This window comes from Triturus cristatus, chromosome 7 (genome assembly GCF_964204655.1).
Source record: "Triturus cristatus chromosome 7, aTriCri1.1, whole genome shotgun sequence".
Taxonomy (NCBI): domain Eukaryota; kingdom Metazoa; phylum Chordata; class Amphibia; order Caudata; family Salamandridae; genus Triturus; species Triturus cristatus.
In genome coordinates, this window is record NC_140590.1 from 825,246,105 (window position 1) to 825,265,493 (window position 19,389).

Sequence of the window (19,389 nt, forward strand, 5' to 3'; positions counted from 1 at the left end):
ATCTAGTGCTGGGTCCGGATGTTTGCACTTTGTTTTTTTTTCGAAGAAGTCTTTCCAGTCACGCGGCAGGTGACTCCTCCTTTCAGTGATGGTGCGCATGGGCATCAACTCCATAGTTAGATTGTTTTTTTCCACCATCTGGTTCGGATGTGAATTGCTGCGCTCCGGTTTGGCACCGTTTCTCAGGTTCCCTTTGAAGCGCAATCCACTACCCTCGACGGTAAGGTTTCTCGTTCGCGTTTCCTATTCTCCATGTATTTTTTCGAAGCAAGAATCTTAGATCAGAAAACTCTTGGAGGGCCGTTGGTCCTACCCACGCCAGGCTCGCTAGCAGTCAATGGAACGGATTCCATTCAAGCTCTGTCCTGGGTGTTGCGCCAAGTTTCCGCGCACCGACCTGGTGTGCAATCTCTGTTTGTCCCCGGAACACGACGAAAAAAACTGCGACCCGCGTGCTGATCGTTTTGATCGAAGAAGATGCTCCGTGACCGTCGGGCTCGACTTCAAGAAATGCAACTACAAGGTGGCTCCGTCCGTACCTGACCTCTTCGGAGAAGATTCCGACCAAGAACCCGCTCAAGGAGCCGAGGAAGAAGAACATGTCTCTGTGAGAAGTTGGCCTGGTGTATGCTGTCCACTAATTATAGTGGGCACCTTGTACCAGTCCAAACGACCCTTATTGATGATTAGGTTAAAGACAACCTCTATTGAAAGCTATCCTAGTGGTAGCTATGGAGAGCAGCCTTCAGTCTAACTCTCGAAGGAATGTAAAGCAGCTTGTTTTACCAGATCAGAACCTCCTGAATGACCAAATGAAAGGAGAACCACACAAGAGATATATAAAATATATGTATTTATTACTAAACACTCTACTAACCTCTTTATGAGATTAGAGCACAAAGCACACAATATTAAATCACTAGAACGACAGTAAATAGCACAATACGCAGTGGGCTCCAGGGGTAGACCAAACCATATACTAAGAAAAGTGGTATAACAACCACGACTTAACTAGACACAGTGCCTAGAGTACCTAGAATCGCTGCGACCCCAAGGAACCACCCAAAGTAGTGACACAGGGGGCCCACGGAGGATGGGTGCAGTGTGTGAACACAGGCGTGAGCTCCATACAACTCTATGGGAATGTCGCGGTTGGAATTTTAGAGTTTAAGGACACTTTGAAGAGGACTTTAAGCAAACCCTTTCAAACATAGAAGGTTCTAAGGCCAGCACCTTTGGGAGTACCGAGATACCCGTGTTACCTATTCCAGAGTAGCCCGGTGCATAGGGGTCAAGTGATGTCGGAAACCTTTGTCTTTTTCAATGGCGTCATGCGAAAAACTGCTGCTGCCGGGAAGATGAAGTGTCCGGCGGAATCCAAGCCTGGATCCGAGGTGAGAAGAACCTGAAAGCAGAGCGGACAGAGTCTGGGTCACTTCAAAGTGACCAGGGGCACGATAGACGAATGCCCACCGATGCTGGTTGCTTCAGGTGAGAAGATGCGATGCTGGACTCTGCAGCCATGGGGACCAGGAGATGTCGAGGACGACCAAAGTCCGGAGGTGAGCTGTCCCAGGAAGGAATGTCGAGTGCTGGGGGGGGTCAGTGTCCGGATTGAAAACCAAAAAGTCTTGGCAACTGCAACCCACGCGGGCAGAGGAAATAAGCTTCGGGGAGGATCAGCAAGGTCCTGGGGACTCTCCAAGCAGTGGAGAGTCGGGACACGTCTGGAGCAACCAGGAAAGCCCAAGGAAAGTCAAAGTTACCTTCACAAGGACCCACAGGCCAACGGACCAGGGATCGCGAAGGGACCTCAAGCTGAATCACGAAATACCAGCCCACGGAACACTCGTGGACTGTAGGCCGGGAATCTTCGGTGGAAATACTGCTCGGGGTCAGGACTGCAAGTAGCCCAAAGCACAGCCTCCGGGATCGCCGAAAAACATAGGCTGCTGCAAAAGTACACGGTGCACAGGGGTTCGGGTTGCACGGTCCCCACGAGGGATATTGGTCTCAGAATTGCTGAGAGAACATATCTACCTCAGAGACCTCGGGAACCCACCTACCTCCTGTGTTGCAGAAATCTTCGGAGTCCTCAGGAGCTCGGGAGATGCAAACCGGTCAGATGCGTTTAGGTGCCTGCTGCTGCAGGGAAGTAACTCCTTTACTCCAAGGTAGATTCTTCAGTCATCCAGCGTAGTGTAGATCGTCGAAGTATTTGGTTTCTGTGCCAGAGTTTTGTCCAGGTAAAATCTAAAGTCCTGTAGTCAGGGTTCCTACTTTATACCCAAGGAAGGGGTAGGACAAACTCTGGGGACCCTATGGGAGGGTCAGGACAGAGGTGTGGCTACACCCATGTCCTTTGTCCAGTTTCGCGCCAGAGCAGGAGCAAATGGCTCCTGCAACCAGTTTGAACTGGACTATGCACAGGGACACCAAATGTGCCCCGTGTGCAGACTTTCAAACACTCTCAGAGTGCACCCACCCAGCCCCAATACACTAAATCCTGTCTGGGAGGTGGTCACAACACCCTGTGACAGGAAACCTACTGTCAAGCCTTCCCCTGCTTGAGCTTGGCTCAGCAGCTAGATGGCAGACTCGTGTCTGTGGCTGGCAGCATCCATTTTGTGATGCCCAGGTCGAGAAAACTGGTACCGGGTGTACCGGTGTTTTCACATAAGTCCCTCTAGAAGGGTGGAATCATACCTCCCACACCAGTTACTGGTTTGGAGGTATGATTCCAACGTGTTTGATAGTAAACACAACTTGTTTCTAAGCAGCCGTTTTAAAGTTAGCATTTACCGCGAGGTTATAATGCACTTCAGTATATATGGTTTGGCTGCATCTCAGACAACCCTGGAGAATAGATTCCGAAGGCTGCAGAGGGGCTCTGCTCATGCAGGGGCATCCTTTCACACAAAACTCAGCACCCTGCCTTCAGGATTGATAAGGCCTGCCATAGGGGTGACTGATAGGTTTATATGTGCAGTGATTTAGAATAGATATAGGTAACCTATATCTAAGTAAGGGGTGCATGCACCACCTTACACAGGCTTTAGTAGCAGACCTGTGGTGCCATTTTGAATGGCCTCTCAGGGGTGGCATAATACATGCTGCAGCCCCTGGGAGGCCTCTGGGGTCCCTATGCCCTGGGTACATGGTGTACCAGATATAAGGGACTGATAAGGGTAGCCCAGTATCCAATCTGGAGTGTACCTAAAGTACATGCAATCAATTTAAGGGAGAAAGCAGATAGACTGGGGTCCTGGATAGCAGGATCCCAGTTAGACTAGTCAAAAACCAGCAGAACACTAGAAAAAGGTGGGGGTAACCATGCAGTCAGATTCCACCTTCCTACAGTCCGAACCCGACTCTGTTATGGAAAAAGAGGAGCAAGTTACACCGGGTCAGCGTACCGGAAGTAAAGAAACCCCCTTGCCCCAACAGCCAAAGACAAAAAAGGCTCCGGTCCTTCCTCTGCCTGCGGGCCAAGGTCGGCACCGAGAAAAGTTTCGAGCACCCCGCCCGTGGGCCCGGCACCAAAACACAAAGAAAAGCCTTCAGGCTCGAGTCGGCCCCATGGCGGCACCGAGTCGAAATCCAAATCTGGTCCATGTTCCATCTTTGTCGAAGCCTAAATCTTCGGTACCAAAGAGTTCGGAGCCAAAACTTTTGACGCCAAAAACTGCAAGTAAAGATAAAGACTCCCACAGAAGAGCCTCAGTCCGATGTTCCACCTTCGGATCCGAAACAAAAAGAACTGGTTATTAACCCAGATACTCGACATATTCATGCTAAGTTGCCTTAAAAAAGGAAATTGGACCAGCAGGATGACCACCACATACCTCCAGCCGTGGCCCGTGGAGGTAGTTCCGTGGGGCAAAGAGGCGGGGCGGGGGAGGGGCAGGGTGGGGGGTACTAAAAACCGCAATATGGATAATTGGAGGTAAGTAAACAATTAAATAAATAAAACGAATTTCGTAGCGTGCGCTGCATTGCATTTTGCGATGTAGCGCGCGCTACGAAATTCGTTTTATTTCTTTAATTGTTTAGTTACCTCCAATAATCCATATTCCGGTTTTTAGTACCCCTCACCTTGCCCCTCCCCGCCTCTCTGCCCCACGGAACTCTTTCCACGGGCCGCGGCTGCATACCTCTGAAGAAAAGGAATATGGGTACAAACCCTTCACCACCTTATGTACCACCTTCTTCAGCTACTAATCCTCAACTACTCATCACACCCACTAATTCACCACCACCACTATCACCTGACCCATGGGATGAAGGGGATCGGGAGGGAGATTAGAATACGCCACAACACACAAATACTGACCCTGACTTATACCCGTCCAGGCGATCACCACCTGACTACAATATAGGCTACATTGAGCTTTTTAATAGGGCTGCTCATTACCATGGGGTGGAGCTACGTAAGGAGGCCGTAGAGGAGGACTTCTTGTTTGAGACCTTAAGCTCCACTCAAGAAAACTACACAAACACTACCAATGGTTAAGGGGATGCTTAAGTATATAGATGAGATTTTTAAAGATCATGTAAGGGCAAGAATCATCATGCCCAGGGATGAGAAAAAATATAAGCCAGCACCTACTGTCCCTGCCTACATCAAGGGTCAGCTGCCCTTAGACTCTCTTGTGGTGGCTAATACTCGCAAGAGAGCTAATTCACAGACCACAGATGAGGCCCCGCCTCCTGATAAGGAGTCCAAGTTAATTGATGTCTCTGGAAAAAGGGTAGACTCGTAAGCAGCTAATGCTCAGGCTTTGATAGCCAGATATGATGGGGCTCATTACGATGAGCTAGAAAAATGTATGCAATTTCTGCCTGACGAGCACAAATCTAAGGCAAATGATCTCATCCAGGAAGGCAAACTTATCACCAATACTTTCATCAAGTGCGCATTAGATGCAGCAGACACAGCAGCGCGTGCAGTAAACACCGGCGTATAGCTACGTAGACTCGCATGGTTGAAAATTTCTTGATTCAAACTGGAGGTTCAGGCCTCCATACTCAATCAGCCTTTTGATAAGGAACACCTCTTTGGTCCAGCAGTTGACATCTCACTGGAAAAATGAAGAAAGACACTGAGGTCGCAAAGTCCATGGGGGCTTACAGTTATCTTCGAGTAGGGGTTCCTTTTGTTGCTCCTTTCACAGGGGTGGCTCCAAAAATATTACCACAGAAAATCCTTCCTCCTCTTATAAGGGCAACAACCAATCACCCTCATCAAGAGGATGTTTTAGACATGGTTTTAGAGGAAACGATGGTAAGGGAAGAGGCAGCGGCAACTCCACACGCACTTCCCCCGCAAATAACAAACAGTGACTTACTACCGCTATCCCCCGATCATTCCACTCCTGTAGGTGGACGTCTCTCTCAATTTCTCCCTGTCTGGAACACCATCACCTCTGACAAATAGGTTGTACTAGTTATCCAATATGGATACCTCCTGGAACTTACAGACACTCCCCCATACATTCTTCCAAGATCACACACAAACAAAGTCACAGGAACATCTTACCCTTCTAAAAAAGAGATTCTCTCTCTGTTGGAGAAAGGAGTGATAGAACCAGTCCCATTAAAACATCAAAGAACCTGGGTACACACCCAGTACTTTTTAATTCCTGAAAAGGACGGTTCTTTCAGGCCTATACTAGACCTCAGAGAACTAAATCTATACATTCAGTCGGACCTCTTTCACATGGTGACTCTCCAGCAGGTGCTCCCGCTACTTCAACCAGGCAACATTCTGTCCACTCTGGACTTAAAGGACGTCTATTTCAATATCCCAATACATGCTGCTTACCGCGAATACCTCAGGTTCGTGGTACCAGGCCAGCACTATCAGTTCAAGGTGCTCCCATTCGGAGTAACTACCACACCAATAGTTTTTACCAAGTGCTTGGCAGTAGTCGTAGCTCACCTTCGAAGACAACACATTCACATCTTCCCATATCTGGAGGACTGGCTCGTAAAAGCCAGCTCGCAAGAAAACTGTCTCCGTCACACTTAAAAAACAGTGCAGTTGCTCCACGATCTTGGATTCACAGTAAACCTGTCCAAGTCCCATCAACAGCCATCCAACACACAGGCATATCTGGGAGCCACAATAGATACACAAAAAACTTTGGCCTACCCCAATCCAACCAAAATCCGCAACATGCAGACTCTACTCTGCCAGTTTCAGCCTCAACACTCATTGCCAGCTCGAGTGTTCATGCAGTTACTAGGGATGATGGCGTCTTGTATACGGATAGTTCCTTACGCAAGACTTCACATGCATCCCCTTCAGGAGTGCTTAGCACGTCAGTGGAACCAGGCTCAGGGTCTGTTATCCGATCTAGTGTTGGTGGATGGCCTCACCCATTGCTCTCTGCAGTGGTGGAATACATAAAACCTTTCAAAAGGGCAGCCCTTCATAGACCCGGTTCCACAGATAGTACTAACAGCAGACGCATTGCTCACTGGTTGGGGAGCTCATCTCCAGACGCATATAATTCAGGGCATGTGGAGCAGGCAGCAAAAGCAGCTTCACATAAATCATCTAGAGCTGCTAGCGATTTTTCTAGCGCTCAAAGCGTTTCAAGTTCATCTAGTAGGCAAAGCTGTCCTGATTCGCACAGACAACATGACAGCAATGTACTACATACAAAAACAGGGGGGGGGGGGCACTCTCTCCAGCTGTCACAACTGGCACAGACCATCTGGAGATGGGCCATATGTCACAAAATGTTTCTCCTTGCAGAACACCTTCCGGGAGTAAACAATCAGATTGCAGATCTGCTCAGTCGTCAAAAACAGATCCACGAATGGGAACTCTACCCTCAAGTTCTCCTCCCATTCTTCCAAATGTGGGGTTTTCCGGACATAGATCTGTTCGCCACAAACCTAAACTCAAAATGCCCAAGCTTCGCATCCAGACATCCACACCCATTGTCCAAGGGCAATGCACTATGGAAGAATTGGTCAGGAATATTTGCCTACTCTTTTCCGCCTCTCCCACTCATTCCACTAGTGGTTCGGAAGCTCATCCAGGCGTCCCTGACATTAATCCTAGTTGCTCCCACATGGGCCCGACAACCTTGGTTCCCAACCCTGTTCTAGCTCTCAGTAGTTCCTCACCAAAAACTACACCTCACTCCCAATCTTCTCACTTGGAGCCATGGAGAGATAATACATTCAGATCCTAGCCATCTTAAACTTACGATCTGGCACCTGAAATCTTAGAGTTTGGCTACCTTAATCTTCCTCCAGACTGCATGAATATTATCAAAGAGGCTAGACGTCCTACCAGAAGGGCATGCTATGCAGCAAAGTGGAAGCGATTTGTGATATACTGTAATAACAATCAAATAGATCCACTGGACGCTTCAGTTCAAAACATCATTTTCTATTTACTACATCTGCAGCGTTCCAATTTAGCGTACTCTTCCATACGCTTACATCTTGCTGCATACCTACAGAACAGACAACATTTGCCTCTTTTTAGAGTGCCTGTCGTCAAAGCATTTATGGAAGGACTTAAAAGAATCATTCCTCCAAGACTTCTACCTGCTCCAGTATAGAATCTCAACATTGTCCTCACCAGGCTAATGGGTCCACCCTTTAAGCCATTGCATAGATGGGAAATACAATTTCTCACTTGGAAAGTAGCTTTCCTCATAGCTATCACATCTCTGGGGAGAGTGGGCATGCTTCAGGCACTAACTATAGAAGAACCATTCTTACAAATACATCAAAACAAAGTGGTTCTGCAGACCAACCCTAAATTTATATCAAAAGTCATTTCTGCCTTTCATATCAACTAATCTGTTGAGTTGCCTGTGTTCTTCCCTCAACCAGATTCTGTGGCAGAACGTACTTTACACACCTTAGATGCAAAAAGAGCTATTCTTTACTATATAGAAAGGACAAACCCTTTCTGCAAAACAAAACAACTATTTGTCGCTTTTGCTCCACCACATAAAGGCAATCCAATCTCAAAGTCAGGAATTGCAAGGAGGATTGTCAAATGCATTCAGATATGCTATGCAAAAGCAAAAAGGGCTTTAACAATTCCCCCTAGAGCACACTCCAGTCGCAAACTAGGGGCTTCTATGGCATTTCTAGGGAACATACCCATTGATGATATCTGCAAAGCTGCAACATGGTCTACACCTCACACATTCACAAAACACTATTGTGTAGATGTGTTAGCAAGACAGCAAGCTTGTGTGGGCCAAGCAGTTTTACGTACACTATTTCAAACCACTGCAACAGCTACAGGTTATCCACCGCTTTGAGAGATGACTGCTTTGTAGTTTATGGACAGCATGTGGTTTACAGCTCACATGCCTCGAACGGAAAATGCTTCTTACTCAGTAGGCATCTGTTCTTGGCATGTAGAGCTGTAGAGTCACGTGTGTCCACCTGCCTCCCCTGGTACCTATACCTGTTGCAGTGACATCTTAGATACATGCATTCATGGACATCTCTTTTTACTACTCTTACTAACTCCATTATCAACCTCTGTGGGAAAACAATCTAACTATGAAGTCGATGCCCATGTGCACTATCACGGAAAGGAGGAGTCACCTACCACGTGACTGGAAAGACTTCTTCGAACAAAAACAAAGTGCAAACATCCGGACCCAACACTAGATGGCGATCTATGCACAGCATGTGACTCTACAGCTCTACATGCCAAGAACAGATGCTTACTGGGTAAGTAGCATTTTCCTTTTAGGGTTAGGAGTGGGTAAGGGTGTTAGGTGGTAAGGGTATTTTTAGGGTTTGTGGTGTGTAAGGGTATTTTTAGGGTTTAGGGATGGGTAAGGGAATTGGGTGGTAAGAGTGTTTTTAGGGGTGGGAAGGGGTATGGTAAGGAATGTTTAGTGGTGGGTGGGGATAAAAGGTGATAAGGGTATTTTAGGCTTTTGAGGTGTACAATGCCAATTCTTGTGCCAATTCTTACAGTAGTCTGTGGTGAGGCCATTGTACATTGTGGGTAGCTTTTCTTGTCAATCTCATTTGCTTACATAAGTCATTTCTCTTGAATCAGCCATTCTTTTTTTTTGTTGTTGTTTTGCCGACTCTGTTCAGCATCAGCAGCAGACATTTTTTATTCTTTTTGCCCATGATGCTCAGCATTGATAACACTCATTGGCAAAAGCCAAAAGGTAGGCTAAGCCTTTCTTTCCAGTGCTTTAAAAAAAAAAAAAGCTTTTTGTTATATTGTGTTGTTTCTTTTAGTGGGTATTTTTACTGACTCACATTCTCTGCTGTAGTACCTTAGAATGCTGTCCACTCTGGGCCCAGTCATTTGTTTGTGTTAAGTGATCTGGGGATGCAACTTATTTTGGCAGGTAGTCGTTTGTCCTTCCTGGGATCAGCTCTCTGACTTTATAATGGCATGGCTGGGACTCAGCCATGTCACTCTGTCATTTAATTTTCTCCCCTGATGAATGGTAGTTTGCAAGTATTATCGGTTCAGCACTTTTCTGCAACTTTCCATAGTTCTGCACCCTCAGCTGCTTGATGGTCTTGCTCAGCTCCTTCTCAGTGTCAGTTTCTTATGGATTCTAATGACATCATGTTTTAGATGCTCCCTGAAGTTATAGGAGGTGATTATTTTCCGCTATCAGCCTATGCTATTCCAGGGTCTGGGAGTTGTTGGTAGATGAATAAGATGCTTTTGATTCTTAGCATAACCTAGATTTCTGTGGACTTTGTCCATCACTCTTATGACTTTATCTGAAGAGTGACCCGAAACCTGGAAATTGAGAAATATTTGATGTTCTATAGTAATCCCAAATCTGGCCTGTTTTATTCTAAGTCTCTCTTTGTGCTTTGCTGCATTTGTATGTTCAAAGCTAGGGGGTCTGAATAGCTCCCATTTGCCGTGGCCTGCATTCACATCCCTGCATTTGCATTACAGCGATTCATGCACATATTTAACCGAAAAAGTGTTTTCTGGCAAGTATTTGCAGTTCTCTGATAGCTGTCTTAACTAGCCACTATCTTAATTATCTTATTATTATCTTATCGCGGTTGATTCAGTTTTATTACAGCTTTTTTAAATAAAAAGATGGCTCCACCTATATCCTGATGTAATACTATAATGTGTAATAAGTGTTGCAGCAAGAGTTAGCATTAAGGTGCAAAAAAAACCACAAACTAGGAAGAACGTGGCACATTGCGTACCACTTTTTACCGCACATTTTATTCGTTTGACACTGACATTTGCTGATAGGAACTAATCACAGAATTTCAGTGATCTGATAGAGAATTGCTGCATGTCTCCCTTCTTTGGTAATGGCAGAGATTCACATACGCGGATTACCACAAATCCCTTTAAATACCGCCGTTCTGTAAATGTGTTGAAGGAAAAGGAATGAATGCCCAGTGTTTCTCAACACGGACATGTAGATAAGTAACAATGGGTAATCGGAACTAAAGCCACTGTCCATCAACTTTGAACACTCCATTTGTCAGTGTTTGTGAGCATATTTGCAGCATTATGCCAGGGTGCAAGCAAAAGCGTAAGAGCTCTTGCATAAAACTGGACAGGTCAATAGAAAATGACCGCTTTTGTTAGATTTCTATATTAATTAATGCGGTTACAGAAAGACTTCCAAATGAAGTAAACTGAAAAGTCTGAAAGAATATACAGTCCAGTAGAGATCAGTTGATATGATAGACCGACCATTAAAAGCAATGAGCAATGCTAAAGGCTAGCGTTATCTGTTAAAGATTGATGTACTAATTCAGAAAATTAGGAAGGTGTGCTATAGATCATTAGCAAATAGTAATGGCTGAGAGAGTGTGGTGTTCATCAGTAGACCATACCAGAGAGGAATAGCCGGCTCTGGTGGCTCAGTGGACTAATGCATCTACTGCAGGGATTGTGTTTCACCACAATAGGTGTCTATTATTTGTAAAGAGACACCTTGGAAGTGAATGTGCACTCTTGAAATAAACCTGGTACCTTTAGAAGCAGCTTTTGGAGATGTGTTCTGTGGCTTTATTTTTGTCATTCAAAACAGAGAGGTGTTATGAGAGCCACTAACTGCATTTGAAATAGATTTTATGTTTTGTTGAGCTATATTTTCAATGCCCTATGTGCAACAAAAGTTTTTGCCAGTTATCAAGGCATCTGTGTTTACGATGGTGGGATGAGTAATTAACCTAACTTAATCGCTTTTGCATATTGCTTCCATCCACAGGAACCGGTGATATTGTTGCTATAATGATCACGGAAGTGAAGGGCAAAGAAATCATGAGCTATGTAGAGAGGAACATCTCTGTGCTCATGGCCATCGCCGTCGGCGCACGAAGCACCTCCACCAAGACCTTCAGCCGAGGCTCCCTGGTCTTTGTTTCCATCTCCTTCATTGTGCTGATGATCATCTCCTCTGCATGGCTTATTTTCTACTTCATCCAGAAGATCAGATACACAAGTGCACGGGACCGCAACCAGGTGAGAAGAAAACAGTCACGTGCCATGGTCCCTGAGGCCTACTTTCTCTCTCTAGATTGTCACGTGTAAAATTTCATTTAGATGAAAAAAGTCAGAATTAGTTCAAACCCACACCGCAACAGAGTTGGGGTAAAATTTTGCAAATCTGCTGATTCATTGCAGTGTAAATTGATTATGTTTTGCCCTTATTCGAATATATTTCAGTAACTATTTGATATGTTTTTTCCACTAAGCCATTTCTTTTTATACTCATCTTGACTGAAACAAACCTGGGAGTATTTTTCAGAATGCTGTTAGTATTTTCCATTGGATTTGAGAGAAGCAAATTCCCTCTGCCTACTGAAGGCACATCTTCAGGTCTGCATGTGGGTGTTTTTATCACCCTTTACAAGGGAATGTTTTTTTAAGGCTATATATCTTTGAAGCGTCGATGCTCAGTGTTTATATTTTAACTCGGTCCCTGTTTTCGGGTGCATCTGGGAGCAGATGATTCGTTCGCTCTACCGTTGTGTTGCAGGTGCAGCTAAGTGATGGCCTCTGAGTTGAGCAAAACGTAGTGTCAAAGGTTTGCATAAACTTCCTTTTGTAGGTAATTGCCCTTTGCTTTGCATGTAGTGACTGTTCTGGAAGTGGATTATCCTTTTAATATTACAGAAGGTTGATAAATCCGTATAAAGGCTTGTGTAAATGCTCTGCATGTCATGGATTCTAGTTATGGTGAGTGATTATCCAAATGCCAATATTAGCTTTTAAGCAAGTTTCCAGTTTACTTTTATGAAAAATAATTTAATGTGATTTTTCGTAATTGATTTTGTTCCCGTTACATCGAACTAGACAGACCGGTGGCTGATGTGTATCTAAAAGGTTATAATTATTTCAAATATTGAAGAACGGGTGGGTCTAGGCTTCTATTGATATGTGGGTCTAATGCCCCACTCCTTCATTTAAGGAAAAAGGAAGACTATGCCAATCCATTTCTAAAAAGCATTGGGGCCACTAGCTCTCATCCATGCTTGTTTTTTTTAACTGCTAGGTGCCCAAGATCACTGGGCTGGCACACACAGGTATTCAATACACCCATTACTATTGGTATAACGGTTCTTGGATGGCTTCAAATAACACTCATGTGTTAGTGTTGTTAATTTCTCTTCTGCTAAGACCAATGACTAGCTTGCTAGCTGTGGCCCAGATAATCCATTGGTTTGGACCCCTTAAACTCCCTATAGAACTCTTACAGCAGAGTGTATTCTGGCCTTTACCATATCTTCACTCTGCCTCATGTCATGCATTTAAAACACTGTTGTATTGAAACACTTGTTTTATCTTCCCCTCTCACTGATCTCTATTTTACTCCCGGGGCATTTGTATCTATAGTTTCTCCTTTCCACCTCTACTCTTGCTATATACTCTTGTGGTACCTAAACCCATTTACCTTATTTCCTTATTTCCCTCCTCAGTTTTATTTATACCGTTTTATCGCTTTATGTGCCTCTTCCTCTGTATATTCCCCTTGATATAGTTGAATGTCTGTCATGTTTTCCCTCACGGTTCTCTAGAATGTACAGATGTAAACCCTTGTATTTGTCTTCTTTTGATTTCTTGAGCTGACAGTAAACCATCTTATCATCCTTTGAACTGGCTCTAACCTGCCATTATCGTTCAGGATGTGAGGCCTCACAAGACTGGACATAGTTCTGCCTCAGTGGCTGCCCGAAACTGGACATAGTACCAAAATGTGACATCCAAAGTGTTACGTAATAGTCCACAAGTAACTCAGAATAAGGGTGCAATGTTCTAAATAAAGCCTACGCCACTGGGTTCAATGCCCTGCATGTATGGTTAAGTACAAGTGCACTTGCATGGCGCATTCCCATCCTTGGCGAGGTAAAGATACATTTTAAAAACCAGGCACTCTTAACGGTCTGGAGATTCTCTGTGACCAGTGTTAAAGAGATCAATTGATTATGTATGTTGGTGGTGCTTTGTATCGCAGGACCGTGTGCAGCATGGCAGTGTGGCTTGCTGCAGTCAGCAGTTTGCATTGCTTGTATCTTTGCTAAAGTGATCCCTTCTGTGAGGCTGCTGGAATGGGCCCGTATGGGTGAGTGCCAGCTATCTGAGAGCCCAGGCCCAAGGACTAAGAGTGTGAGCTCACCAAGGTGTAATGGCAAACTGTGGTCTCAAAGCAGGCTTTCAGTTGCAGAACCAAAGAAAACCAATAGGCTCTGGGAGAGCAAAACATTGGGATCCACAAGGATCAGCCCAGAAGAGGGAGCATTGGGCTCGGAGCAAAAGGCCTGGGCAGGTCCAATAAAGTAGTACTGCAGGAAAGGGATCCGGGGCAGAAAATTGCACTGTCCTTGGTGCTTGCCTTGGATTTCAGAATTAAGTTTAGGCTTTTGGTAAAACATGAATAATCGTGTAATCGTGTGGGCAACTCCAGAAGAACCGCCAGTGGGGGCACCACCGATGGAGAATCTGAAGGAGTAGGAAGTGTCACTGCCTGCCACTCAGTATGCCCTATCATGAGCTAAATAATGAGCACCAGTAGTAAAGTGCACAACCAGCATTGCAATTGGAACCTGAAAGCATGTAACCAGCAGACGTACTTTTGGAAGTAATTTCCAACTTATGATTTACCAGTTGGCCAGATATGATATTTGCTGGCCCATTGACTTCTGAATTCATGACGAGCTGTGGCCCTGATCCCAAGGCAGCGAGAGTACAGCTTAGCTCAAAGCATGCACTTTAATAGGGAACCCCTGCTTTGTAGCTACGTATTGGTGTCACTGATAGGGAGCCAGCTGCAATGATGTTAGGATGCAGTCTGACACTAGAGGCAAACTTTGCTATTATGGTAGGGTGCGGAAAGGCAGTTGCAGATGGGTTAGGTTGTTAAGTCACAATCTACCTGACAGCTCAGCTGCCTGGTTGCAAAGGCATATTGGGGACATGCTGAAAGCTTACCTAGGAATGCATTCCGCCCATTGTCTAACATTGGCTTTGTGTTTTGCAGTTTCCACATGCTTCGCATTCTGTTTGCTTAACTTTGTTTTAGGCATGGAGCATAGCCTCATTACCACCTCTCCGACAAGCTCATTGTATTCTTTTTTGAGTGCTGGCCTTCCGGGAACTCTTTTTTTAAAAAATTTCACAAAGCACTTCTTGAGAGTGCTCGTGTTTTCAGCTTCCTTCCTTGTATGCTAGTTCACATACTGTATTTCTTTTAAAAGGTTTCCTATGCATGATTGATTCTACTTATCTGTAGCATTAGAGTTCATCAATCACGCATACCTATGATCATGCTGGACTTAAGGCGAATGAGCAATAAAGGGCTCTTGAAATTTTGTTTTTATCTTTGCACATTTGCTGTACTTCACAGATAGAGATCAAATGTCAAGCTACATCTCTGACAAATTGCTATTTATTCTATTAAAAAGGGAGGTTGTGGTTTACTTTTCTTTCTCTGACTGTAAAATGAGAGGATTTTGTAAAGTGACCTATGCAACAATCTTGCTGGGTACTGGGTGTGTGAAAGGAAAAGCTGCAAGAAGTCACGTTTTTTTCTACCACACAACAAACTTAAAATACCAGTAAATAAAGTGTGCAAGTATTTCAGAATATATCAGCTGTGGTGGCAATAGAGATTTTAATAGAGGAAAACAAACCTCTACATTTAGAGATTTGCAAATTAAATATTTGTGAAAGTGATTTCCACAGATTATCATTTATGTGCTGCATGGTTGGAGCAGGAAAACGATATATCTGTGCATATTTATTATATTTTTCAGTAGAAATGTGTTGTCTGTACATAACCGTTGTGAGAAATTGGTTTGTGAGCCCTGGTCAAGAAGCAACCACAATCCTTGTCTGGGTAAGACACAAGCAAGCAAACCCCAAATTAACCAGGTTAGAAAAACGGAGCAAAAGTAATAAATAAACCAAGACCAAAACGACAAAACATCAATCCGTAGAACCGGAGTTATGAATTTTTAAAGAATAAAGTGTAAAATGGTGCCTAAAAGCAGAAAACGACAACCGCGGATATCTAGTCGCACTGGACCGGGTCAAAATCAAAAGTTCGGGCTGACCACGATGGAGCATGGATTTAATATAGTCTCAGATCAGTCCTGCTGAAGTTTTACCTTCTCGAGTTTTGTTCCAAGAGTTCCGTTCACGTCAGAGAGGGTCGCGGAGAGCACGGATAGGGTCACGGGTGGTTGTTGGTGTGGCACGACGAGCAGGTTGAGCTGACGGGCGGGGTGGTGCTTCATGTTAGCGATCCCTCACGGGCTGTTGATGCTGCTGTGTGAAGAGACGAGCTGGCGGCGGCTCGCGCTGATTATCAGTGTAAGTGGTGCAGTCTCTGTGTGAACTTGCCTGCTCGTGCAGAGCCCAAAAGCATGATTTTAAGAGCACTGAGCCACACCAAGCATCCAGGGCCTGAGGGGCACCACTTTGGGGTCAGGAATTCTCTGCAGCTGGGTCCAGGAGCTGATTTGTGGGCATTTTATGTCCCTGAGGCTCAGATCAAGAGGCCAGCAGACTAGACCTTAGGGTCACTGTAGGGTCCTGGATTCAAGATGAAGCTGCAGGTCTAGTTCTTCTTTCCCAGACAAGAGGGCAGTAGGTCAGCATGGCAGGGCAGCGATTCCTTTAGAGCAGAAGTTCAGCAGAGTGGCATCCCTTGTAGTAGCACTCCAGTCCTTCTTCTTGGCAGATTACCCACAGATCCAGAAGTGTACTGAATAGTTTTTGTTTGAGCTCCTTCTTTTATACACAGTTGTGCTTTTGAGGTTGGGAGAAACTTATAGAGACATGCCTTTGACATGCACAGATGCTCTGCCTTCCTGGCCCTGGCTCCAGACTAACTACAGTGGGTATGCAGCAATTTGTGTGGAGGCAGGACACAGCCTGTTCAAGTGTAAGTGGGGCTGTGCCTAGCTCCTCCCTCTCATTCTGTCAGTGATGGCCCATCCAGTCACACCTAAGCTCCCATTTGGTGTCGCTGACCAAGAGGAATGCACAAAGCCCAACTGTCACCCACACTCAGTCCTGTGACCTAGATACAGGCTACAAGCACTAAATGGCTAAGGCAAGAAAACGCCAACTTTCTAAAATTGGCATTTTCAGAATTGTAATTGAAAATTTGACCTCACCATAGGTTAAGATTTTTAAATTATGATTCCAGAAATACGAAACATGAACTGGTTACTTTTTCCCATTTGGAAATAACACTTGCAAAATTATATAAGGTAATTCCAGTGTTATCTTATGGAAGTGGTAGGCCTTGCAGTTGTGAAAAACGAATTTAAGAGTTTTTCACTACCAGGACATGTAAAACTTAAAAGTATATGTCCCACATTTTAAATACAGTGCATCCTGCCCATGGTACTGTGTGGAGGGGTCTACCCTAGGGTTGACTTGTATGTACTTAAAATGAAAGTTTGGACCTGGTAAAAGGTTTATTTTGCCATATTGAAATGGCAGGCTAAACTGCACACACAGGCTCTGCAATGGCAGCCTGAGACATTTTTAAGGTGCTACTCAAGGGGGTGGCACAACCAGTGCTGCAGTCCCATCAGTAGCATTTAATTTACGGGCCCTGGGCACATGTGGTGCCACTTTATCAGGGACATAAAAGTAAATTAAATATGCCAATTAAGTATAAGCTAATGTTACCATGTTTTAGGGACAGAGCACAAGTACTTTAGCACTGATTAGCAGTGGTAAAGTGTGCATAGTCCTTAGGTCAGCAAAAACAGGAGGTCTGAAGGTAAAAGGTTAGGGGGGAACCACACCAAGGATACAAGATCTAACACGTGTCCCACCAAGCTGAAAGTCGGGAGAGCAACCCACCTCTTTGGGAGTTCTCTTCACTAAAGCAGAAGAATGTGGAGAGACCATCAGCATTGGCGTGGTCTGTTCCAGGACAGTGTTCCACCATAAAGTCCATTCCCTGTAGAGACGGACCACTTCAGCAGTTTGAGATTCCCACCCCTCATTTGACCTATCTGAGGGGTCTCTGGTCTGTATAAAACCCGGAAGTGAGCACCAAACAAGTATGGTCTCTGATTCTTCATCACCAAGACCACTGCAAAAGCTTCCCTCTCTTTTTCACTCCACCTCTGTTCCTGAGGACGTAACCTTGTCCTGATGAAGCCTACAGGTTGATCCAGGCCATCTTCATTTAGCTGTGAGAGCACAGCCCCTATGCCATGCTCTAAGGGTCTGTCTGTACAATTATTTCTTGGGAGAAGGCAAGGGCCTTGAGCATGAGTGCTGTGCACATGCCTCCTTCAGGGTGTCAAAAGCGTTCTGGCAGGCCTCTGTCGAGTTCACCTGACGTGGCTGCTCCTTAGAAGTCAGCTCTGTCAAGGATGCAACAATGGTGCTATATCCCTTGACAAATCTCCTGTAGTAAGCAGTGAGGCATAATAGGCTCTCACTTCTATCTAGGTCTTGGTGGGGAAGGGGGGTCCCAAGCCAGAATGGTTTGACTTTTGGCCTGGAGGTGCTGCCAAGTACCACGTGTTAGGTTTTAGACTAACTCATTTCAATGTGGTGGTCTGCATCTCTGCACTGAAATGCACTGTCACACATTTATAGCGCCTCCTCAGCTTTCAAGCCAGAGCGTTCGTTAAGTACCAGACAGTGACTATTTGGTATCAGCAGGCATCCTTTGTTGGTGTGGCAGGCTTAGAGGCTGGCTCCGGCAGCTCGCTCTGGCCAGGGCTAGCTACAATGTTTCAATCACTGCCACCACGCAGCAAACTTACTGACCTCACCGTCACGTTGAGACTGAGTATCAGGGTTTAATTTGCCCAATGAACATCCTGGCTAGTTGCCGGGCCACATTTGCAGCTAGCACAGTCAGGATCCCGCAGCTCAATTTGCTTTGCGCAGCCGGCCGGCATGTATTCGGAGATGACCCGTGCAGCTCCTGCGGGAGAGTGGTGGTGCTGCCATGTGTTGAATCGGAGTCCTGAACGGCGCTGCTCGGACCATGAGGTCAATCACAGAATAGTGGATGTATTTGGACACTGTGCCACCAGACCCAGCTAGGAGTAGGGATTGCACTTTGCTTGGACCTGGCGTTGGGGCTAGCTAGTTGTGGTGGTGCGCACAGTTATAAGCTCATCTCTCTTCAGTCTCAGAACAGTGTTAATCTGGAGAGTGTTAATCTGACACAAAAATAAAATTTGCTTTAAGCCTGCCTAGCTGTGACCTAAATAAGTGCCTCTCACACTGTTTCCAATGCAGTGGTGCTTACAGCTCATGTTTCCGGCGGCATTCGAGGAATCTGCGAGTCACTGATTATAATTAAATGATGAATGTATTCCAGACCGCTTTATATATTTTCTGCAATTTTGGCTAGAGTTTAATAAATGAAAGCCGTTTAACAATTATTTCTTATGATTTGCAGCAGTTACCCTAGAGTTTCTCATTGCTCAAATATGTATAATTTCTGATATTTGCGTTTCCTTTGTCTGCATTGCTTGATTGTGCTTGCGAGAAAGTGTCACTCAGTCATTGAAACGTGACTCATAATTACACTGAAATTATGAAAATGTCACACATAGCAATCCAAAACCTTGGCAGCTATGACATTGCCTTCTCCCACTTGATGACCCAAGTAGACCACGGAACCCTATCCTATCTGGCACTTACTGGCCTCGAAAGTCAGGCCTGCCCTAAACTGAGCCTTAAGCACTTCGCTGAGGTGGCACAAATGGTTCTCCCAGCTAAAAGGTAAGACCACAATGTTGTCTAGATAGGCGGCACTGAAGTTCTCATACCCAGCCAGAACCTGGTTGACCAACTTCTGAAATATGGAAGGGGCGTTCTTTAACCCCTTCGACGCCCATGACGGAACGGTTCCGTCATGCACGTCGGTTGGGCTGTGCTTATGA

At 45.2% G+C, this 19,389-nt stretch overlaps 1 protein-coding gene across 3 annotated transcripts in view; it reads left to right on the forward strand.

The window, feature by feature from the left end:
• RNF130 (ring finger protein 130) overlaps positions 1-19,389 on the forward strand; it is a 798,965-nt gene that overhangs the window by 368,673 nt on the left and 410,903 nt on the right. For all 3 annotated transcript variants that reach the window (XM_085617744.1, XM_085617745.1, XM_085617746.1), the window contains exon 3: positions 11,223-11,476. In XM_085617744.1, coding sequence (XP_085473870.1) covers positions 11,223-11,476 — 254 coding nt within the window. The remainder of the gene's footprint in view (positions 1-11,222; positions 11,477-19,389) is intronic.